Below are 26,021 nucleotides of genomic sequence, written 5' to 3'. Positions count from 1 at the left end.
GTTGAGGAGGGCTGCTGTAATTCAAGGGAGAGTTCACCCCAGAAGAGAGGAGACCAGGATGGTGAAAGAAGACCGGTTACTCAACAGGCATGCATTAGTGGGGAATATAGCTTCCCCCCTGCCAAGAACAGGCACTGAAGCCAGAGAGATTTGGGAATGGGATGGGTATGTTTCCATCCTCTCCTATCCCCCTCCTAGTTATCTAAACTCACTTTTAATGGGTCAGTCAACTTTATTTTGAGTAATAGCTTTCTGCTGCAACTTAAAGACCCATACTTCAAAAAAAGTGAACCCAGAAAGGAAGTCAACGGTGATAAGAGAGTTGATATTTTGATATTTTCCATATGTAGCAAGAATATATATTAAAAGAAAAAAAGAACAGATCATTTCATAGAGAGTTCAGGAGGCGTCTAAAACAAACCCATCCTCCAAACACTAAAGAAAAATACTCAGCAAGAAACCAATTCAACAGTTAAATAAAAGACGTTAGTGTGCAGTGGGGGCAAAAATCCATATGAAAACCACACAGTACTATAGTATTTATTACGACTACTGCCAATAATATTCTAAAATCTGGAGCCTATCATATAAAAACTCATCCTTGCTCCTGATGACCGCCCGCCCCCCCCCCATACAACTCCCAATACTATAAGCATTTCATGGTATAGTGTATCTGTTTATGTCCTTTTCTTACACTTTTAAAGTGACAACAGTGCTGGGGTTACTTGTCACAGAGTCGCTTCTTGTACTTGATCCATGAAAAGACACTGGCACACATATACACTCCCAAAATCATACATGCAGCTATTCTTTGCACTGCCCTCAAAATATACTTGAAGCGTATTCTCTTCTCATTTTAAATCTTGAAAAATATTTGTTCATCAAATAATAAATATAAAACAAAGCCTTTCTAGAATCATAAGTATTAAAAAAAAAAAAAAGAGTACAAGCATCAGCTACTAGGATAAAACCAAAAGCTTGCCTGCTTAGAGAAATAAATAAAGAGAACCTGATAAGCAATCGAAAAGTGGGACTACAGAACACTGTGTCATGTAGAGACACCTGAGAAAGTTTAAACAACAGACTGAACGAGATACATCAAGGAATATAACCACATTAGCACAGTCCTCTAATTAGACTAGCTTGCTATGATACTCAACAGGACCACTTAGCTGAGCCAGAGTCCTGAACTGACACAACTGTGTTGTGTCCACTGTCTACAATCGCTCATTCTGCACATGATTCGGTATCACTGGACAAGATGGTATAAAAGTATAAACATATCTCAGGGTTCAAAAGAAAGATCACCGATCCTCAACTTTTTACCAGTATTTGACAGATCTAGAAAAGATTTTCTTGTTCTTCTCACATTATACACATTTGTAAACACCTTTCAAGGAAGCCTTTGTTTCCAGGTATACATTTGGAAATTACATAAAGCACTGCAGAGATGCATGAGATTTGAAAAAAAAAACCAACAACAAAGAGAGACCATTTGACCTGGACTATCATGTAATTAGATGCCTGACTGTATACTAATGGTATGGTTTGCTGCAAACTTTGGTCTAACTAGTTAAAAGGATCTAAAACAGTTTTATATACAGGGGTTTTGGGTTTTGTTTTTAAATCCCCAGGGTAATGCTTTCTAACAAAACATCAAAATGTTGAATGAATCTATTATGGCTACAGTGGTCTGTACTGTTGGAATTTGTTCTAATTATAGCCAGTTTGGGAAGTAAATTCTGATGAAGTTTTACAGACTGAGGAAAGTAAGATCCATAGACATCAAAGGACTAAATGGAGACATGGAGTAAAGTAAAGAGTAGGATAATGTCATAAAGACAGAGATATGAATGAAGTGGTAGTGGTTTTATGCAGAATATTTGCCCCTTTGATGTTCCACAGGGGGAAAAAAAACAAAACAAAACCCAACACCACAGCAAACACTGTCAAACTTCAGGCAACCAGGACTTAATAGTATTCAAGTAACTGGACAAATCTGGCAGTCACTGGAAAGACAAGGGATGGAACTACATCCTTTTACTTACGTCCCCTTTAGGCATAATGATGGAGGGAAATCATCTGTCTAAATCCCATCTTACTACCTCTTCTCTTTCATAATTTTCTGTCATAGTTACCTCTTTGGACAGTAGAACTCAGTCCTCAAAACAGCTACATCAAAAAATTCTATTATAACCTTAATTAATATCTAGGCGGGCTCATTTGGAAGAGGTGGCTTTCCTTCACATCTCTGTGAGCCCAGTGACCAAATGACCTACCGTACTGTACAAGTGACAGCACTGCTGTTTCACTCTCCTACTTCCAGCTGCTCCAGTCCCTATCCTTTGCACAGTAAGAATGAAACAGAAGCCTGAACTTTACACTTTACCATTTTTGTTGGCCTGTATTTACTTTTTTACAGTATTTTAAAATCTTTATATGTTTTTATAAAATCCCTACAACATATTTCTGAGGCTTATAATACTTGTGTTAAGTTATGGGATATTAAGTTCATGTAAAGATGTGATTCATTCCCTTTGTGTTTAAGATCATGCTGCTTATGCGACACAGCACAAAAAGATGTATCTGGGAAAGACATTAAAGTAGAAATCCATCTCATTTTCTGCCTTCATAAAGGCAGAGTCCACCCCTACCAATCCTTTCTATCCGTCCACAAGATTGTAAACTACATAGAATGTAGTAACATCAGAACTTAAATATGGGACGTGTTAAATGCTAATGTGCTATCTCTGTAACACAAGTGTCCTACGGGGAAAACTATTACATGTATTTCTGAAGGATTTTTTTTTTTTCCATTTTCTTATGCAAACCCCATAAAACGATATCCTCAGTTTCCAGAGCATCTCATTAGAGACGAACTTAGAAAGGCAGATACATCGTCCGTTGTTTGGCTGTAAAAATGTTCCATGGGCAAAATGCCCTGAATAAATGCCGCAGCACTTATAGTCCCAAGGTATTTTCATCTATTCTGTGAAGGCAGTGGTTAATACTAATAGGAATTGGCTGGATTACTGACATTTGGGAAAGCAGTGGGGGAGGTGGAAAGAAGAAATTAAATGGGTGCAACAGATATGAGGTACATATCAGGGAGGAGAGAAAATGAAAGACAACAATAGGGCATATCTATCTCAGGCTGAACTTTTTCCTGGCAAGAAGAATCAAAACAGGAACTTTCAGCCATTTAAAAGAATGAAGCTGAGGTTTTGCTGTTAAAAAATAGCATTCAAACATTTTCTAAAGAAACTTAAGTAGCACTGGGGCACAGGATCTGAAATTTGACAAGGGCTTCCTTGGTGCCAGAGAAGTCTATTTTGCTGCCCAAATTTTAACCCACACGCATTTGGATAATCAGGGAGGTCCTGAGAAATCATTTGTATAACCTTCTCGGCAATACGTCCCTCCAAATGTTCTGCCTGCACGGTGGTACTCCAGCATAGTCCTTTCAGGGGCCCAAGCAACCCTTCCTTGCAAGCTGCTCTTCTTGGCAGCTCACAATGCTGCCATGTTGCCTTGCAGATGACTGCAATAACGTCGTCTCCAAGACTTTGGAAAAAGAGTCACCATCTCTGGCAGACATAGGATTGAAACTTGGACCATGCTATCCTTTGTTAGCTTATCTGACTAACTAAAAGCTAAGCAAATTAAACACAAAGCCCAAGCGAGGATCAGAGGAACAATGATAGGTGGAGGAACCCTAGTAATATAATCAGTGGAAAAACCTAATCAGTGAAAATTAGAGCATAGTGAATTGGCTGTTTCCTAAGACCATCCAAGGGGAAGGATGAGACCATCGTGTCCTTGGTGTGAAATGCACCAAGGTGAGTCAGCGGGGAAACTCTTTCATCAGAAAACTTTGCGAACAAAAGGGGGTGATAGCCTACAGCAGTGCAGAGACTCGTTATAAGACGTAGGAAGAGCAGCATTTTGGGTCTGTGTAAAACTTACGAGGGGATTTTTGAAGGGGATCATGGGAATGTGTAAAGATTGTTAGGGAATGTTTAGTGGAAGATTGAAGATGGGGAAAGGGAGAAAACAAGGTGGATTGGAGAGGAAGAAGTGCGGGGAAAAAACAGAGGGAAAGGGGGAAGAAGGGGCTGGTTGAGTGTAAAGGTGTTGGTCAGCAGCTTGTCTGACTGAGCTCTGTGCACGAGCACCAGTCTGTCCTCGATTGTCACTAAATCTGACTTCTGACTAACTTCTGCGTGGGTGTGCTCTCTGCTCTAGATGTGTATGTATGAACACTAGAGAGCAGAAGGAGACGTATGAGTGCCAGCAGCTGGAGTGAGCCATGAACCTCGGGGGCCCGTGGACCCTGCTGTGAGCAACTGGAGCAGGGCAGCGGGACCGAGGGCTGCTCATGGAGAGACTGAGGATCTAAGGCCAACAGCAGCAGTTACCCATATATTGTGAGTGCCATACTGTACTAGCAAACTCCAATCCCGATCAGCAGGAGGGAAGGAACAGGTCTGGGCCACCTTCATGTTCATCTGGGGGCTGTGGGTGTGCAAGCGGGTGCTGGTAAAGGCAGTGCTTTCTCTCTGTGTTGACCTGTCTGTGTGCACAGGCACGTAGCATGAGCGTGCACATGCCACCTCTCACATCCTTCTCATACAGGGCGAATGCTTCAGGGAGCCACAACTTGGTGCAATACCCTTGACTGTAAGACACTAACTATATTTCATTTTAGCTGATTGTCAGGACAAATACGACTGTGAGACCTTTGTGGAGAAGTGTCCCACAGTAATTTGTGAGTGTTCCATCTACAGACATACTTCTATGTTAAAGAAGAAAGTATCAGAAACATAATTCAATGCACTAAATAACAAGCATTACCAGCGAGGATACTGCTTCTCTGATTAGACAAGCCACAGATTGTTCTCTCCAGCTTTTGTGATTTTAAGCCAAGTCAAGCCCCTTTCCAAGTACATTAGACAGCTTTGCTGCGACATTCTTCTTGTTTTAAATCCAACGCTGATGCAGCACGCTTTCATTAAAAAAAAAAAAAAAAAAAAAAGCATCTTACCTCCAAGCTGTAGAGAAATTTGAAACTGTTTTTCTGATTGGCTGCTTTTTCCACAGCTTGAGCTAATTTTACTGCTCCTCTACCACCAGCTGACCAGTGATCACAGGGTACCGCATCAAATGCTCCAGATTGCTTTGCAATCTTACACACCAGATCAACCTCAGCAGGAGAGTCAGTTCTGCCAACCAAACAGTTCCGTCTCATTATTTTGTTTAATTAGTTCTCTTTTATAACCTTATATACTTAGCCTTATTCTACCATCAGCAGTTGTAAAGCAAGTCTATATAGAAATTGTGCCATATACATAATGCACTAATATACAGCATATGTATTTACATGTTTCAAGAAGGCTTTTAGTAATTGTTACAGCTAATTAACATGGAAGATTAGTATTTTCATAACAGTATATACTTTTTTGGTGGATTTAAAACCTTAAGAACAAGCTAAGGATTTAAAGGTCTTTATATTTGAAAAAAGGCAATTCTTTAATAGCTTCTTTTCTTCATGCCAAAACTGATTAATTTAAAAACGAAGAAAAGTGTGAAATTTGAACTGTGGATTTCCTCACAAGTGTAATGACAGAATAGACTTACTTGAAGACATTTAGAGCAACCACAACAGGAACGCCAAAGAGCTGAGTAATTTGAATCTGTTTCTGTAGATTACAGCAGCCATCAGCTACCAGCTGGAGGTTCTGTGCAATTAAATAAAAAATAATGGAAGTGGTAAGACACATCGAGTCTTCACCAGCCAAAAATTTTTCCATAAATGAAACTGAACATAAACAGTACTGATCATGACAGCTGCAAACAAGTAAAATGCTTCCAGAGAAAAATATTTTGGCACTTATTTTACTAATTCTTATTTCAATTAATAAGCATCAGACATGTTTAAGTAACTAAGCAGTGTCCAAAATTTGTACATGAACGTATTGCTCTTTTCTAGGACACAACATGACAGTGCAGCTGATGACTGGTTGCCTGTCATAACTGTGAAAGGGCGGTTAGTCTCTTGTTTGCAAAGTTTATAAACAAACTACAGTAGTGGGGTGGGGTTTGACATACAGATGTGTTAGATGCATAGTCTAATCTATATATACGTACATATCCCAGATAAAAGAACATTACTGGATTTCCTTATTTACTCTTTTACCTCACGCTTTGTAAGCCTTGTCTTAATTGCAACAACACACATACCCTTAGCCTGATAAAACCAAAAGACCAGAATTTGTCTACAGCAAAGAGACAAAGAAAACAAACCTGTAGAATCCACTCGTATTTGAAAAGTGACATCCAACACTGTGAAGCACAAACAGCTTAAACCTGTTGTTTAATGAACAGGTTAAGCTGTCATTAATTTCACGGAGTGTCTTTGACCCCTGCACCACTCTGCTCTTGTGCTGCCATAAATGCCTGTATGATGGCCTGGAATGAAGAGCTGGTCAGTCTAAAAACTTAGTGGTCCCAGAAAAACTACTGAAAAAAAGTTATTTTTCAGTTAGCTCAATTCCCCAGTACGATCTACCACGCAGTCACACCCATAGCACACACAAGAGGGATAACAGCAAGTGGCTGGGGGAAGATGAGATGGCTTTACTCGTTGGTAATGCCTGTTAAAGGCGTTCACTGAACGTCAGCATTAGAGCATGCTGTTGTTAAACCTGACGCTGCACACTACCCAGCCAGAGGAACGAGAAGTTCTGATTCTCCATATACCACATTATTTTATCCCTTTAAACAAAAACTTGTCCTGAAGTTTTATAACGGTTCCTCTTACCTCTTCTGTGTATTCTTTCTTCAAGGGGGCACCAGCAGTTACCTGGAATAAACAACAACTGAAGTCACCACAGATTGACGCTTGTCATAATCCTTAATGGTCAGACGCGCACTTTTGCTTACTTTCTATACTGCCAGTCAGCCCACACATTGCACACAACATCATAGCTTGACTGTAGCTTCTGGTTTATTCCAAGTTACAACAGTACATGGAGAATAACAACACTGCCTGTTGTATTTGGGTAGCAAGATACAGGCAGTGACTCGGCAACTAGTTGTAAAAGACTTATTTGAGAGGTATTAATTGGATCCCATTCTGCATGTTCAAAAATGCACCAGCAGTGCAAAGGCAACAGACAGCAACCTCCAACAGCTGGCTGAAGGAATAAACAGTAACCTCCCAGTAAAAGTATCTGGTACTCTACGTGTCTCTATGGTGCATTATGTAAACAAATGAAAGCTTTATAATTCTAAAGACACAGATCAGACAGAAATAGAGACAGTTATTAAGACATATTTAAATCCTATCTTTGCTAGATTGAATGATAACACACATGACAATACACCTGCCATGATACGCATGGAGGAATAGCATCAAAATAAAGAAAACTTGCATTAGAGGTGGACTAAAATTACAGAAAGTTATATAAATTATGTCAACCTGGAAGACTGAAAAAGGACAGCCCAGCTTTAGTTCTAAGAGATGATAGGCTGTAAGGGAGACTGTGCATTCCAAAATTTTGTGGCTGTGGAAACAGCTCTAGTATTTTCACCCAGTGAGACTGTTTCCCTGGCAGCATCATTCACTTCCATGCTGCTGGGCAGATGAAAGTGTTTCTAGGAGTAAAGTGTCTGTCTGCTTGGCTAGCAGAGTCCAATCTGATTGTATGACTGAGGAGTACTTCTACAATCGGTAATCTGTACAAGCCTCTTAGTGGCTTAAATAGCAAAAAAAATGATACGCTGGTGACTTTTGGTACACTGGGAAAACAGTTGTACAATTTTATCAGTTACCTTAGCATCCCTGAGGGAATTAACCCGAGCAGATTAAAACGACAGAAGGGGTTCTCATTATTGTAGTGAAAAATCTCAAAACCTTCACTAATAACGTTCCTTACTTCCACTCACACACTGCAATGTGAACTCTTCTCATTCTTCCTCAGCTGCAAACTTTCCCAGCCTGTGACTACTTCAGTGCACTTATAATCACTATTTCAAAAGGCAGGGAAAAGAATATCTATATATATTATAGCTCTTTTTTTTTTTTTCATGCAAACAAACTTCCCTCCCTCAGCAAGATTTCGTACTTCTTCAGAGCTCTTTCATCCCTCTTCTTTCATTTATGCCTCTCCATTCCTGCATTACCTTTGGAGGCAACAGCTACATAATGAGGTAGCTCAGGAGGGATATCTAAACACTGCTCCATAAGCTACCCCAATATTTATTACACCAAGATATTTTACTTATTTCAAATATTAGCAACAATTTTATTTTCTAGGAAAGGTGCAAAATCTTACATTTGGCCCACCTCCATGCATCTTCAAAGCCCTCACTGTAGCAACAAGTACAACCACACTGGGAACCAAGCCAGAGGCTCTGCATTTGATGTTGAAGAATTTCTCCATCCCAATGTCAGCACCAAAGCCAGCTTCAGTTACTGTTAAACATTAAAAAAACAAAACAAAACCACACATAAAACATGCTTTCGGTTAAACACTGGGGGATATTTCTACTTTAGCATACAGTGCACTTAAATATACACCAGTACTCAGTTTTGAATGAACTTTGAAATAGAGGTCTATTTACATTACTGAGTCTGATTAAAAAACTATTCCCGACTCAGAAATAAATTATTTTATTCTTGATATGTACAATATGTCATCAAAAGTAGTCACATGGAAAAAAAACCACCCCAAGCAGTCCAAATTAGTTGGAATCAAAGTATTTTAAAAACATCTAGTCCTCTATAATAGCTATTTCTTTGTAATTATATATATGTAAAACGTTTAAAATTCTTACAGATCTAAGACTTCCCTACAATATTCCTCTTCCCTTTTATTTCACTGAAGATGTGCTTTCAACATAATTAATGGACCTAAATTTTCCTAGGTTTGCAGAACTCCTGGTCATCTCTTGCTTTTATGAAGCAGATGTTTAATTATAAACACAAACCAGCATTTACAGTCATGTCTCAGTGTTGAAGATAGTGTAAACAGTGAATTCTGAAAGGGAACTTAGCACCAAAGAAGTCAGACATTAATGTAACATGACTCAGGAAGAAAATCTGTGCAGAATTAGGATATGCCAGGAAAAGTATTTTTAGCAGAGCTACAAATAAAAGAGAAGATAGATAGACTGTATTAAATGATGTCAGTCTCCTCAGAGCTAGTTTGCTCTGATTTGTCAAATATCAATTATTTCAATTGCCTCTTTTAAAATCCAAATAATTTCTTTTTTATTAGTCAAACACAAGCACACAGCAATTCAAAGATTCAAGGGTTGGTTGAAAATTTGCCAACGTAGCTATTTCCCACCAGAACACACTGGAGAGTTGGGATCAATGTGTGCCTCTGGAAGACGGGAAGGGACAAGCCAGGGTGGGAGAACAGCTTGCTCCAGAGGCTCCACGACCTGACTCCAAGCAGGGCTGGTAACGCGTCCCCATAACCCCAATCAGCTTGCAAAAAACTTGCCAGCAGTTTTGACCCGCATGCTTACAAGGGGACCACAAACAGCTGATTGAACGTTTCAGGGCTGGAAACCTTCAGCAGGGTCAAGGAGGAAGAGGTGCAGATCTGCTCTGCCGCCGTGGGAGAAAGTGTCTTTCTGTTGGCAGCTGATGCACTTTAGGAAGTCCCATCCTTTGTGCATTTGTCCTCCCCCCACCCGTCCTTTTCCACCCCTTCGTTTTACACAGGCTGAAACAATTGCCTGTGTGGCTCTGCTCAGAGGGAGGAAATGGCTGCTGGGGCTGGGGGAAGAAGTGAGAGCTAGCAAAAAAGGGGGTGGGCACGGCCGGGGGGAGCACAGACCTCTTGAAATAGTAACAGGGCAAGTGTCATGATTAACGTTCTCCAAAATCATTGTAATAAGTATATTATCTTTTTCTCAAGAGCCCTGAGAAAAACAGACATACCAAACATGGAAACAAAAAACCCACACACACCCCTCCCCAAAGAAGAGGTTTACACAAACACAATAATTCACAGGAACAAAGCTAATGTTAGGATAAGTCATATTAAAAGCAGAGCTGGGGATCACACGCCTACTTTCCAGTAAGCCCTATTCTTCTTCTCCAGTCTCTTATGTGGCACAGTGTGATTAATGAGAACTCTGAGTCAGGAATATATAACCACGATCAATCTTTAATATAAACAACAGATAAACTACCAAGTACTTGAGAGGGTGGGAAAATAATTTGTCTCTTATGGAGATTGCCAGCGTATACGCATAGCAGTCTCCTAACATTTCCAAACAAAGTTTCCAGGGAGTTAATCCTCTTCGTGCCAAGCCTTTTCATGGGTCAGTTTTCCTTAGAGAAAAGGGGATTGCAAGTCTACCTTTCAGTGAGAGAAAAGTAGAGACTTCAGCCTCCCAGCAAGCACAGTAACAGCACGCACAGCACTTCAGGGCTCTCCGGGAGGTGCTTGACACCCTTCAGGCAGTCTGAGCAGCCAGGGCAAACACCCAAGAAAGCTGTGCAGGGACACTTATCTGGGTAGCCGTGCATATTCTTCTATTCTTTGTAATGATCTCCTTTGATATGGAGGGCAAAACGCGCATTTGCCTAAACAACCCAAATCCTATATCGACATTTGGAAAGCTAACAGAACACCAGTGTTCACGGAGAATGAGCGCTGCAACACGGAGAATGGGATTTCTTCATTTGAAGGAGAGGAAAGTCAGAGGAATTTCGGTGCTTTCTCCAGTGTGCGGAAGGAAACAGGATGTAGTAGAAAAGCTGCCTGGATGAAAGTTTCCAACTCCCTTTTATTTCGTCTGTGGAATAGTGAGGAGATAGAGTAATATGCCAATCTATTATATTTAAAAATCTTTGTGCTGAAACACTTAATACAATTACTTTCAGATTGTTTCCTGCTTTCAAATGAAAGCGTCAATGAAAAACAAATACAGACTTTAAATGGGAAGTTTCGACCTAGTCTACATTCAGAGATTATGAGATAAACCAGCTAATCACTTTAAATGTAGCAACAGAAATATAAAGGATTACGTAGGTTCATTTATTTTGGTTATCATTTCTAGTATGTGGTTTGTCAACAGAAAGTAATTACAGATTACATGTGAACTGACGAAGATTTTGGGAACAAGCATCTACCTCAGCAGATGCGGCCTGCTGTACCTCAACTGAAGGAAAGTTGATGATGCAACCACTTCTACCTGCAACCACTTCTACCTGCCTACACAGAGTCTTCACCCAGCTTCAGCTCCCCTCCCCGAAAACCTCTTCATCCTGTCCCATTGCCAGGCGGCCATTTCCCAGCCCCCTGAATCCTGCTACTGCTACCTGGGCTGCTGCCCTGCAAGCAGGTAGGGCGTTTGTAAGACACGTGATGATGCTGGCGTGATGTTAATAGCTTGGCTTTGATTTCCCAGCCACAAACACAGCGCTTCTAATGAAAGTAAAGAGGTAAACGATTTGCCTTCAGCAAGCTCATAGAAAACATACAGGTATTTGCACTTCCAGCCTGAGAACACAACCCCATATGCCAACCCAGATCAGGGATTTTAGAGCCCCAGGCCTTGCTTCGCAGTCTGGGTCCCCTTCGTGCACTGACAAGACTGGACAACGACCTAGACAAATACTAACAGATTATTTTCTGGGTGTAATTTTCAGTGAGTACAGCTCTCTGGACTCTCACCACATGGTCACACAAAGTATGAAACCTAATTCTACAAATACTCTGTTGTTTGATTTTATGCTTCAATTTTATAGCCCAAGTATCATAAGGAACATTAGAATGAAGATAAAAAATTAAAATTTCATATACCAGAAGTGCCCTTACATTACATTACTTTTAATAGTGGGTCATAGGTCAAATCTAGCAATTAATATACACATATATCAGAAGTAAACGGCATCAAAATAGTCCAATAAGTTCAAATAATTTCTTCTCATAAAAGATCCATGTGAGGGTGACCAAAAGCAAGGCTCATTCTAACACATCAGGGTAACTGGGGCATCTTGTTTTAAAACAACAGTAGGCAAAACACAACACACCATTACTATAGGTCTTTCTACAGGTCATTTACATCACATCTATTTCACTCAGTTCAGCTACCAAAATAACAACAAACCATGGTTTCCATTCAGAGCAAGAACCCAAAATATCCAAATCAGGTACAAAAGGGGAAGGAAAAGCTCATAAATGGAATTAGGCAATAGTGATAACTCTGTTGGGTGGTGTAAAGTCAGGACAATTGATACTCTTCACTGAAGTCTCTAATTCCACTTCAGCGTTCAGGCAAATGAACAAATCCCTCTGATGGTTTTGTTTTTTGTTTATAATTACCGTAACCTCTTCATGGAATTACTGCCTTGCCAAGCACATCTGGGAATATTTTATCACCTATGCATGACAACCGCTTTAATAGTCAGTGTCACGGTTTAAGCAGCTAACCAGATTTCATCATCATACTTAATACAAAATCTAATTTTTCTCCACCTAAAAATACATCTATCATGCTATAGTTGCAGAAAGTGGTTCCACATTAGCTTCACGTTTACATACTAGTTAAAACCCTTACAGAAAGTGATGTTTAGAATTTTTTATAAAAGATACTTCACCCACAATTGAACTTAATGTAAACTGAGGGTAATTTCTAGTGAAAGTAGCTTCTCCCCACTCAGCCCTTTCTATCAACAAATCAACGTCAAAATAAAACATTTGTACTATAAAGGGCCAAGTCAGATGCATACACATGAGGCAAAGCTTTAGGACACAAATTGTGAGCCTGAATTCCTGAACAATGTAAAAGGAAATGGAAACTCTGAGCTGCTAGCTGCCATTTACTCCCCACATGTAAACATATCTGTTCTGGTGCAGCTGTCTGCTGGTAAACTCAGGAAAAGAAGAGTTCAAAGTCACAGAAGCACATGAACTGTGAACCTGGAGCTGGAGGCATGCTAGCTGTAAAGTACTGATACGTTCTTGTTTAAGTGAAAAATACCAAGGTGCACAACCGCCAAGATAAACTGGGACGATCAGTGATTTATCTAACAGGATATCATATTTTTTTGTTAGTATAGCTAGGGATGAATAAACCAGATGTTTGTGCATTCTGACTCTAGCAATTTATCTGATGTGAACTTCCATTATTATAACTGATTTTGGAATGTAACAGATACTTTTTTTTCTTTTTCTTTCTTTCTTTTTTTTTCCTCTCTCCTAACAGAGGGAGTTTTCCTGTTCATTTTTTTTTCTGATGCATTCTCAGATGGCATGAAACACAGGCACTCACTGGTACCACCAATGCACACAAAGTCCAGCAGAAAACTACACGTGCATATATTAAGGCTGAACATATTTCATGCCATGAAGAAAATAGTTTGCATCAGCTATCAAAGTTTTTACGTTCTCATTGGAGGTAACAGCTACTTTTCACTCTTTGCTAAAGAAAGATGCCAGGGCAGTATGGCAGAGGTACAGGCACTGGAGGTTTCTGACTGTTGACCACCAATCCATGCTTTTGACTAACAGCTATTAATGAGTTTTCTTCCACAAGAAGTCCTGACCAAAATAAACTTTATTGTCAGAAAGCAGATTATATGAAGTTATGTTCAATAGTAGATTACTATTTACTCAAGACTCTCTGCGTGGAAGTCTCTCCAAATGTAGACAGAGAGCAGCCCACCTGCATGAGCATCCCAGGGAGACGTGCTATGAATGCCTGGTTTCCAGTTCCACCAGCATACCCTCCAAGCCCCAATACTCTAGCACTTGGGATCTCTCTTAATATAAACTTCTTTGGAGGAAAAAAAAAAAAATCTCCTGGAAATTTTCAACTTCTCCACACAAACAAAATATGTCAGCTGAAAACAAAGTTTTACCCTGCCATCATACCCCATGACAGCAGAACTTCAATTCATGCTGCCTTCCTCCAAGGGAGGCTTGTCTCCAGCGGCCGAGAGTCTCAGGCTTCAGCCGACTGTCACTGCCTCCTGGCAGCAAGCGCTTCTCGGGGAGCTTGGCTCCCAGGAATACACTTCATCTAAGTGCTGATTCCCTTGGGACTCCATAACAAGCTACTTCAACCTTTTGCTCAGAAACATTTCTTTTTCCGTAAGAGATAAATTTTACCATTGAAATGCAGAGCAGCTTTAAATAAGAAACTAAAGGTTACGGCATAACCTCTCACATTTATTCACTTTAAATACCAACTGCTGTTAGCTTTCGAAGAGCATCCCATGCATTAAACAAACGAATAGGCACAATGATTCATCCCAGACTATAGACAAAAAACTAGCAGAAAGTTCACTTTATTTACTACAAGCCAGACAGCTAAAGAGAACTCTTAAATCTTGAATTTCTCACAATTAAGGATACACTTTCTTTTCGTGGATTTTACAGCCCTGCTTATATATGTATGCTGCATATGTTGGATTTGAAATTCAGGGGGGGAATCAAACTGAAAACTCCAGGAGCTGACAGGAGTGGCACTGTGTGACGGCCGGCATGCTCTGCTCATCTCCACAGTTCTGCTTGCCTCCCTTGAAAATATACAGAAGTACAACTTGCAGTAACTCCCTGCCTACAAAGCACCGGCTTAGGACATGGTTTTACACTGTGGCTGAACCAAATGAGCACTCTGCCCTGCTGAAAGAGCAATTCCTCTTCCCTCTTAACTCTTCCACCTTTCTCCCCTGCTCCCTCCCTGCCGCCCAGGCCTCCCGTAGGTTTTGGCACCCATCTAATTGGAAGGTAGACTGCTGGAATTTGCTAACCAGAAAACAAACAAACAGGAAAACACAGAACAGGAAAAAGATAGTTATTTTTTTCCACTAGGTCAGATTTGAATCATCTTAAGTGAGACCAGACAAGTGTCTGAACATGCTCAAACAAGCAGCAAAAGCAGACAAGCAGAAGCAGAGGAAGGAAGGGGATGCATTTCAAGAGTGGCAAACTGTTAATTTGTCCCTAGCCACCTTGTCAAACCATACTCTGATATTTCAAATGTAAAATTTGACATTTTCTCACAGCTCACTAGTAATGAGCTCATTATTCGGATTTATTATTAAAGATTAAAATCCCGAAGACGTCTTACAAACCACAAACAACTCATTCTAATAGAAATAAAGGGACCTGTATGTGGCTTCACAGGCTACACGTTTCCCTGAATCCCTCTGCTAAGCAGGCTGGGTTTTACAACCACTTCTTAACTCCTGTGTCCTGTACTCATGTTAAGACTCATAACTCATAGGCTAAGTGTTGGCCCCTGCCATGAATTGTAATGCCTAGCTGAATACACTAACCAAATGTACACAGTTCCCACTTTTCTAACCTCCTTCTGTTACAATATTAACTAGAAAAATTCACACAAAAGAACTGTGAATTTTAGGTTGCATCCTTTTACCATTCATAGCACGTTTCCTTTGAGGTAACAGAGTATCATTTGCTCATAAGACAGATGACCACATTTTTAAAACGCAACACAATTAATGGCACAGGAATAAGGCAATCACGTTATCTCATACTTAAGAGATCATCATGGCCTTTGGCAAAGAATTATTAGCCTTCTGGTAATTACAAAATTAAAACCTCACCACTTTTTTTTATTTGGAGATGCATGGAAGGAATAATTAACAGCAGCACTGATGGATCTTCATTTAAGGCCGTTCTTCTACAATTCCCCAACTGCGAGGAGTATATTAACTTAGGGTACCCACAGTATTACTCTAAGTGCTTAAAATAAATTTCGTCACACCTAAACCATGTTTCTCTCTGGGTGTCTCACTACCAGACTTTCATTACTTTCAGTTTTAAAAGATCCAGTTGGCTGAAGCTCTTGACACAAATACACCTTCCATCAAACTGAACCTGCTGTCTGTTGAGCTCTCAGATTTTGGCTCCTCCTACTCCCCTTGGAAAAGCTACAGAAACTGGACTTCGAACATGCTTTGAGAAGTCATGTTACAAACACCTGGAAAACATTGACTTCAACAGGCAGGCAGAGAGCCTGAAGATCTGCTTCCCTGGAAAAGTTCTACCCATTTCATCAGATGGCCATTAAGTAACACTTGTCTTAGCACCAATATTGCACTGATTCATGAAAAAGAAAACAGAGGATGTAAAGGATCTTATTCTTGAGAAGAACACCACTTCAGCACACGCCCTGGCAGATCACCTACTTTCTAAAGAGCAGCAGAAATACAATCAGGCAATGAGTGATGATACAGGTAGTGAATGACGAATACATCATTTTTTGCAGCCATACAAGGTGTCCACAGAAAATATCACAACCCAGAGACAAAAAAAAAATAATTAACCAACTACCACCACACACTGGGCTGTAGGTGTTCATGCATTCCCGCATACCTTCACAGGTGGGCACGGCTGTGAGAGGTGTCGAGGCCAGGAAATCACCTTGCCAGCCACACGCGCTCCTCCTTGTTCTCATCATCACAAAACAAAAGCGCCTGTGCATGGACGGTGGAAGACTGGTGTAGGCTGAGGCTATGGCAGATGCCACACAACAAAGAGCTGCCGCTGAATCAGGATGATCAATGCTCCTGTCACTTGGTGCAATCACCCGAGGCATGCCAGGCACCAAGTCATCAATCACTGCAGTGTAAGCCTACTCCATAATGCATGCAACTATTTGCCTTGGGCTGCCGCCTTGTTAAAACTCCCCCAGACCCTTTACCAAGGCACACATTTTGAGAAATATTCTCCATTCTGCCCTTCTAAAATCCTGGGAGTGCTTGCTTATTATGATAATGATTTTGCCCATGATTTAGGCACTGTCTTTTCAGTGTACACGTGTCGTGAATCCTCCTTCTAGGAGGAGGACCAGGTTCTGGTTTTATTTCATTCCACTTTTAGTCTTTGCTAGGAGACAGAATACCTTGGCTTTGTGACTGGCCTGGGAGGGGTTGCCAACCCCACTATTCTTGACAAAACTACTGAGGCATGTTTTAGAAGTTCACGGAAAAAGGCATCTCCTGTTATGTAACCCCAGAAAGAAGAGTATTGCACTGCACTAGCAGTTTGTCTTGATGAAAAAGTGGCCCAGTGAAACATCTGATGCAAAGGTTGTAAATTACTTCACAATATCATCCCAATAGTTTAGCTGGAGAGCTCTGTGCTGGTAGAAATTCTACAAAAGAGTGCAATACATGTTTCAAACACATACAGAATTTAATATATCAACACACAGAATGACTTTCCATAGAGAGAGAAAGCACCAGATACTATTAGTAGTAATTTAGGAGATGAGGAAAAATGCCTAGCAGTGAAAACCTTCATCTTAAGCCACAGAAGGGCAGATGAGGATAAAAGAAGCAGGCAGGTAAAGCCCACTGTGCTGCACAGATTTCGTGTAATGGCCACATGCATGGAGAAATACAGCAGGAGCAACCTTGGAAATCACGGGAGCTTTTCAGATGTAAGCCCTCCAAAACCTTTTGCAGATAGGCATTAGCTCAGTTGTAATCACTTGTATTTTTTAAAAGAACTCTACAAAGCCAGTATTTGAACTGGTTGAAAGTGTAAGATTGATGGCCTGTGTCAAATTTATTAATATGTATTTACTGTTTTCCCTATCATTTTTGGATGAGGAAAAAGGACTCAGCTGGTTAAAATTGCCGTGGAAAATAACTGTGCCTGCTGTACCATATGTGTGTGCATATGTGTAATCTATCTTATAGAAAGAATTACAAACTGAGGAGAGTGAAGGTACTAAGGTCACACACCAACAAATCCCACATGGAGAAGGATTTTCCTACGTGGATTTCCCATTAAGAACACAATCAAAACCAAAATCAAAACAAACCATAATTATGCTAGTTTACAAGCCAAATCCTTTCAACTGTTCATTGGCAAAGCCAACTCTTTAATGCCTATTGTGAATTTATCCACTTAACAACAATTCATGTAATTAAGGCAACAGAATTGCCATTGCAAACTACACATTACCATTCCTGAAATATTTGTACATTATTAGTGGATCCCCCTTTACTACAGAATATAAATTATTAATTTTTTTTTCAGTTCCTCTTCATAATTGCCTATCATCTTGTCATCTCAGCTACTCTTTCATCCTTGGCTCTCCCGCACATTTTTGTGCTTTCTCACTCCTTGTGCAGCGAAGGACGCCAAACCATACCCTGAATTCCTAATTGGCTGCAGGAAAAGCTGAACCTGCAACCCGTGATTTATGAAGCTGTTACTTTGCCTCTTGGGACCTCTGCTTGAGATGCAGTAGATGGAGGCAGCACATAGATGCAGCGTCCTCATGCATGTAAAGCATCTGCTTCATTCCCCCTCAGAGCTTGCAGTTGCGGCTAAGTTTAAGACACATTACAATCCTGTGCCTTATTACTGAAGGAAGCAAAGTTGAAGAGCTTGAGATTGTCAGCTTCAATAAAGCTGTCAGCATAGCAAATCAAGGATAAAGGGATGAACAAAAAGACCCACCATGTAAAAGACAGATAGGCCACCCAAAATTTAAAAACAGTTGTAACCCACATTTTCTCTTACTGTATTTGAATCTAATCTGTTTTCTCAATCAAATCAAATTAATTACACAGCAGTTACATAAAACTGCAAAAATGGCAAGGTCAGAGCAGCAAACTGACCCTGATATACCATTTAGGATATTAATCTTTTCTTTAAATGTCTTATTTTATATAATCAGAGAACAGTCTCCGAACACTTTCAAATACTGTCAACATCTGACCTTCAAAAGCACTTTGGCTAATTGCCAAAGGAACACTCTTCCCACTAACAAATCATACTGGTCATACATAACAGTATTATTTGCAATCTAATTAACATGTTTTGAAATGGTTTAGAAACATATTTATATCCTTAGTCATGAATTCTTGATATTTTTCTTTAAAGCTAATCCCACTGGTCATAAGATCAGATAGGTAAGCAAACCTGTTTTCAAAGAGAAGTGACTATTTTCTGTTAAAATTATGTAAAATTAAGTTCCCAGCATAGAACAACACATATGGTTTGTTGTTTGAAAACTTAAAAACCCCAACAACTTGAAGTAAGCATACATTCTGAGAAATCACCGTACTTATCTTTTGTATTGCTTTATCATAGAGTACTTCATAACATTTATGAGGCAAAACAAAACACCTGCAAATAAAAATATTAGGAACTCTCTGCACGTGCATTTTTCTTCCAAGAACATCTAAAGACATACCTTAGCCTTTTCCCCAAACCACGACATTATTTCAAATTGGGCTGGTAGAGAGGGTAGCACAGGATGAGAAAAAAAACATTTTGGAGTTCTGATCCCAAAGAAGACAATGTAGCTTTGAACATTTCTCCCTGAAATGCCTATTAACTGAACTCTCAGTGTGCATGTGTTTATGACATACCAGTGGAAAACAGAAAATCAAGTCTGCTAAATATAAACTTCTACTAGATTATATTAAAACTCTGCCAACTATAACTACCATAATAAAAAATGGAACTACATGCGTTTATGTTCTTACCACATTTCACATTTGTATTGACTTCTCTGGAGCCTTGGAGATTTAAGTCAACAGTTCACAAAGTAAATACACATATAAACAAACATTTTCCCCTCCGTATTTGTACATTATTAACAAATATAATTATAAAAGCTTTCAGAAAACAAAGCACTCCTGCCTGCAGATTCAGAACTCCGACTCAGAAAATAAAAAGCAAAAACCAGTTTCTCCAACATGATGAAAATGTCTGAACAAACCTAATTCTTATGCAAGTAGTCCATAAAAAGAACATTAGATTTCAGTATCAAAAAGCCAGTAAAACAAACAAAATATCTAATAAAGAGCTTTCATTTTCAAATGATATTAAAAATAAACCATCCACTAAAATTAAAATTCAGCCTTTAAAACGGGACTTGAACTTTTTATGCATACTCTACCCTGCTGACCCTTGCTAAAGGGTGTAAGTCAATACGAAATACTCACAAATGGAGAAAGGATGATGGATTTTCTGCCAAATAACCCTAAGCAAAAGTAATGCTGTTAGCTAGGGAGTCAGCTTTTATTTCCTTTGCCAAGTGATGAATTAAGAGAACTCCTAGCGTATATGTTATACTGTTTGCATTTTTTTTTAACCTCTGGTTATTTTCTTCTTATAAACAAAAGCAATAGAAGCAGTAGGTAACAAAAGAACAAAAAGAACTGCTTATTTGCTTCTTATGAGTTGGGAGTTTTAAAACTAGGTAAGACTGCTAACTTGAGGAGGGAAGGGAAAACAAATAGGACAGAAGTTGCAATGTCATCAGTTTCTATTCAATAGAACGGTATTTTATTTATCAGGAACTGGGCAGCGCCTCTACTTTCTGAATGAATGACAGATCCTTCCTATCTATTTTTACCTCTGGATAACTGTCCTGAGACCGAGAATAATGGATAGCCCTTAACAGTTGTACAGTCCATACGTTTAATTTATGAATGTCATTGACAGAGGAAAGAGTTGTGTTAAGCTCTAACATGTTGCAGAAGAGGTCAGCATACAGAGCATTAAAATACCATGTCAGCTTGTCAGTGAATTCCTGATGCGTGTTTAAGTACTGGCAGCTGCCATTGCTCTATAGAAGCCCTGTTACCTCAAAGTTCCTATTACTGCAGCGTTTGGCATCTCCCCATTTGCTATGGTGAGACAGTTCTTGCCCCTAAGAAAGTTTATAAACTGAATAAACAAATTGGGAAGAATGAGATGACATATGCAGACACGGAGGCTGAAATTACTTGCTTAAGGCCACAAAGCTAGTCAAGGATGAAGGTGGCAACAAGATGTATGCCTCTTGACGTGCACTACAGTGCCTCAGCCACTAGACCAGGAGTTCTCAGAGAATGTGCGCTGTTGGTGACAAATGGTGGAGTCAGCAGCTCCGCCTCCTTGCCTTTTACTGGGCAAGAAAGAGAAGGGACAGGGGTCCTCAAGACACCAGCTCCTCAGGAGCCAGCCAGCAGGAACATTCATATTGCCCTTCCTTCCTCCCCATCGTCATCATGGCAGATCCCCCAGGCATACAGTCCCAACCCAAACACTATCTCACTACATCTCCCTTCTACTCTGAAAACCTGTATGAAGAAAACAAAGCACGGCTTTCTCTCATAAGGTATGCGTGTCCAGTTCTCTGTGTGCTTCTGGTCCAGCCAGTTCAGTTACAGTGTGACACTTCATTCAGCACACGACCGACACACGTGTGCCACTTCACAGCTTAGTCTGTGAGAAAACCGTTTAATTCCTTTGCCAGTGAGGTACGCAGCAGCACCCATCCACCTGCTAAGATTCAGAAAAACTTGAAAACAACCATGAGAGGCCACGCTATCTCTTCATTATTTTCTATCGTCTCATTGTTATGTTTTAAATTGCTTTCCTCACACTGAAATCACTTCACCCAAGAATTCAAACTCTTCTAAATGTACTATTTAAAATGCCTGGTCTCTCACATGACATCTGGCATGAGAACAGTGGTAACTCTTGGTCACTAGGAGGAAAGGCAGTCAAATACATAGTTTTGTAATCCTGCAGGGCGCCCCTTCTGAGCAGATGATACGTAACTATTAATTACACAAGCTCTAAAAGAAAGGAAACGACAGACAAGAGTTGCTACACTAGAGAATGAGTGTCAGAGCCTGCAAAGGAAATTAAAACGAATCGCAAACCTCTTCAGCCACACAAATTAAAAAGTAGAAGCTAATAAAATGAGGTCACCAAAATATATTAAAGATGGAATTAAAAAAACAACATACACAAGAGCAGAATGCACTACTGTTAACAAGGAATTTCAAAATCCTGGAAGAAAAAGAAACCCGTAAAGCTTGTATAAGCATTTTAAATAAGTTCCTTTTCTCCTGGTGCCTTGTATCTGAGGAGTATCAAACCCTGTATTTAAGTAATTTTAGAGGAGTGGGGTAAATCTGAGTGACTACAGGCTTAATGGTTTTCAAGCACAGTTTTAAGAAAAGAATAATTTTAAAAATGTTGATGTAAGTAAGGACTATAACCTTTGTCTACCAGAGGCAGGCTATGCCAGATACATACCTTGTCCAGTAACAAAAATGTGACAACATCTCAGCAATGTGGCCTTCAGGAAAAAAAACTGCTACAGGAGTACATAAGAATGTGTTAGCAAGGCTAGAAAAAAATATGATTACATGATTAAGAGAGAGGAGAATAGGCAGCCATCATAGGAGAACTGTGGGACAGGAGAGGGGAGCAGCCTGAGGGCTTTCATTTACTATTTGCTAAACAACCTCAGCAGAAAGACTGAGGAACACTGATGGAGTTTATTGGTGATGCCAAAGTTCGAAAGCATTGCTAACCTGGAGAGGAACTAGGCTATCACACAGGAAAAAGCTGCTGTGACGTTTAGGAAGAAATGAAGAGGAACAGAACGAAAGCTTTCAGTAAACAGCCATTGCTATTGGACATTAACGACCAAAATCTGACCTACAATTTGGGAACTTCACACTTGCAAACATCAGAAAAGAGTCTGGAAGCCTAGCAGTATTAAGTCAATCACAGAATGAGTGATGTATGGAAAATTGGGGGGGGCGGGGGAGGAAAGGTGATTGATCTGAGGATAGACACCAGCAAGGTAAGAGTGACTCTGCAAAGCTCTGTGCATGCACCTATGTTGAAGAAAGTGAATACTGTAACAGACGCAGAAACTAAAAAAGCTGATAGGCTGTGCTATAGGAATGGCAAGCCTAGCACTCATCATAAAAGATTAGATAAGCTGTGCTTGTTTAGTTGAACAGACAGTATAAAAATTATCACCTGAGAGAAGACTAAGCTGGAACACAGTATTCCAGAACATGAGCAAATGAGACCCAGCTAGCTTACCAGCAGTAGCAGCAAGAGTTAAAAATCCTAGCTAGCTTCAAGCTGGAGCTCAGTTGGTTTATGAAGATCATCTGATACGCTTGTCAAGTAAAGCAGAGAACTCAGCTAAATGGCTGATGATTTATAATCACATGTTCTTTTATTCCTGTAAATTGCCCCTTATCATTCTGGATATCAACAACGGATTTGGGAACATACATTGACAAATACATCTTGTAGCGAGGGAATACCAAGTGAATTTCTGACACTTTGTAGATTTATTTTTTTATAAATGGAAGAAGGTAAAAACTCACTACAAGACAGTACATAATTTGGGAGCTTTTCTCTTCAAAATAGCATCACCTCTCCTTATTGGGCAAAACACCACTTTTTTATGACAAGCGTAATATTAGTTAGACATAAGTCAATAGTTCACAATCAATACCAACTTTCAGTTTTGAGTTTAGCTTTGCATAATTTACAAGCTCCCAAATTAATTCAACTCTGAAATACAGTGACATACGATACCAAGGTCAATGCTAGAATGCTTCCCGACACACCAAAACATTCAGGACAGCCCTCTTCCACTCAAACTTCCTTCTGAAAAGCTGTAGTTTGCAATGTATCCTAAAGATCAGAACTGTCAGAAGAAAAAGTTTCAAGAGCTCTGCAGGGAAAATGTGGAGTCACTCAGAATTTTCTCAAGGACTTTGAATGCACAAAGATATAAAAAAGTTTTGATTCTTATTTGGCATAATAATTCATAAATTATTTCAAGACTCCTTTAAGCATTTTCTGCAATAGAAAGTAATTTAAATCATTGTCACCTGACTTTCAGCTGCAGCGATTCATAAGCAAGGGATGCATGATTTGCACCCAGATTATTTATGACAAGGCAGTAAGTAAGCTCGGCTTTCGGGAACTTTGACTTCCTGTCAGTGAAGGAAAACGTGTTGCATGACATCTCATCGCTGAAGACTTTCCAGCTTACTGGTAAGAAAATTTGCTAAGATTTTAAAAGCAAAGGGGAACAGGAGGTTTTTTGTTTCCACCCTACAACATGTGAAAGAAATTGAATTTACTTTTACCTTGACAAATGTGAAGAAAGAAATAAAAAAGGGCACCTGGGATGTAAATGGCATCACCATTCATAAGTGAATGGCAAAGACTCACAGATCTAGCAGAAATGGTAACTTATCTTGCAGTTTGTGGTACCACTGTGCCTTGTACTATTAGACCATGATTTTAAGAGCCTTGCAGCAACACTAACACAGTACCACCTTCCTTCCCAACACCCCACTGCCACAGTTGTGCTAAGCACAGCTGCTTGAGCAACTGCACTACAAATGGGATCACAGAAAACACTGTAAAAGTTTTGAATATCCCTTGTCTGGTTTGTAGCACACATGTTTCAGAGTAGGCAGGTTACACCTAGGCTAACAATGCTGTCAACCACCTTGTACCATGAAACCTTAGCCTTGCTTTACCACTTAAGGCAAGAAAAAAATACAGTGGTTCAAAGAGCAAAATATTGGAACGTAATCACATTACATTTTGTTTCTTGTGAAAATAAGGAGTGAAGAAGTCAGAGATGAAATAACACAAGGTAGAAAGACGCTGGACAGAATCTTAAAAAGTAAAGCTCTCCGGAGGGTCACCACATGGAACCCTTTTCTAGTGGTAATGAGCAACAACAAAAAAAAAATTAAAAAGAAGTCCTTGAACTGTACATTTAAATGTAATAATATCCCGTGTACTACTGGTGCCAAAAGAAGTTTAGCTAAAGTATTTGGGCTTTATTTCCTATTTTGGAAAAAGACTACTACTAAGAACATAGTTTGACGTGTCTTATGATATTAAAAAAATCTACTGAAGATTATTCACTTAGCCTATTAAACACACAATTTTCATAGGTGGTTTATAAACTTGTAATACAATGTCTGCTCTGAGAGTATGTAAACCAGATAATCTTTGAAATATAACTTTGTATGTACTAAACAGATAGAGCAGCTAGCATTAGTTTATTCTAACAAGAGTACCAGAACAATAAGAAGACTCAATTACTTAGCTTATAAAAATTTACTGCTTCTACTTGAGTTTATACCATTAAAATTGTGTGACAAAGTCTTTCCAATCACACCAAGTGTACCACCTAAAGAAAGAAACAGAAAGTGAACCTTTCTTACAAAAGACACCAACACCTTGCAATAATCCTCCTTTTATCACCTGATACGACACCGGGAAAGAAAAAGTCACATTCAGCCTTGCCTAGCGCAGTGTGCTCTCAGCATTGAAGAGAACATGCTTATTAGGAGTAGGAAAGAAAGCAAGTGCCAACCATATAGTCCAAGCCTGAAAAACAAACATAAGAAGGACTTTGGTTTAGGATTACAAAAGCATATTCATGCTTCACTTTTCTTCTGATTTACAACAATCCCTTTTCTCAGCTGAAACACCTTCAAGGGATTAAAGAGATGGATGGGGCAATCTGCTGAGTTGTTTATTGCAATAACTTCTGACACACTGACAAATATGACCCGGGAAAGCTCATTCCTCTTCCTCTTTCATCCTTTAAGTCTTCAAAACACCTCTTGGGCAGCCTGCATTCACTGACTAAAAAACCTAATCGTTCATCCTTTCTATTCACCTTAACAGAGTACTAAGAAACAATCTGACTGATGCAGAAAAGGAACTTGGATTTTTAGAAGGTATTTTGTTGCTTTAAGCCAACACAGGAGGAGGAATGAGCAGCAGAGAGATGTGATGTAAGAAGCTCTGACCACATTAAATCTGTTAAGCATCAGAAATTATTACCTCTTCCTGAGCCAAGCAGCAGGCTCATCACAAGGAGTGACTAGCTGTACTCTGTGTTGATAAAGTTACCAAAATTTCCCTGTCCTTTTTTGGTTTATTGATACCTCCTTTCCCTTCTTAGCAAGGCTGCCTGCATACATGCCCACAGGAGTAAAAAAGGATCGCAAAATACTTTGCCTTCATGGTATGCCTGAAAGGTGACAAGTTAGTATGGGTTCTGTAGTCTAGTCCCCTCCATTTCTGGGTGCAATTCAAGGCACATCTCTAAACAAACCTTTGTCCCTAGCGAGACATTTGAGACATCAGCAACCAGAATAAATTCCATCTCATTGATACTTCTTTGCACTCCTTCCTCTGCTCTCCCTG

At 39.7% G+C, this 26,021-nt stretch overlaps 1 protein-coding gene across 1 annotated transcript in view; it reads right to left on the bottom strand.

The window, feature by feature from the left end:
• MTHFD1L (methylenetetrahydrofolate dehydrogenase (NADP+ dependent) 1-like) overlaps positions 1-26,021 on the bottom strand; it is a 157,169-nt gene that overhangs the window by 60,034 nt on the left and 71,114 nt on the right. The window contains exons 20-23 of the mRNA XM_009884055.1: positions 8,337-8,476; positions 6,821-6,862; positions 5,638-5,738; positions 5,045-5,222 (exon numbers count right to left, since the gene is read on the bottom strand). Of these exons, the coding sequence (XP_009882357.1) occupies positions 5,045-5,222; positions 5,638-5,738; positions 6,821-6,862; positions 8,337-8,476 (461 nt within the window). The remainder of the gene's footprint in view (positions 1-5,044; positions 5,223-5,637; positions 5,739-6,820; positions 6,863-8,336; positions 8,477-26,021) is intronic.

The sequence above is a fragment of the Charadrius vociferus genome, unplaced genomic scaffold (genome assembly GCF_000708025.1).
Source record: "Charadrius vociferus isolate BGI_N301 unplaced genomic scaffold, ASM70802v2 scaffold494, whole genome shotgun sequence".
Lineage (NCBI taxonomy): Eukaryota > Metazoa > Chordata > Aves > Charadriiformes > Charadriidae > Charadrius > Charadrius vociferus.
This window is presented reverse-complemented; position numbering and strand designations above follow the sequence as displayed.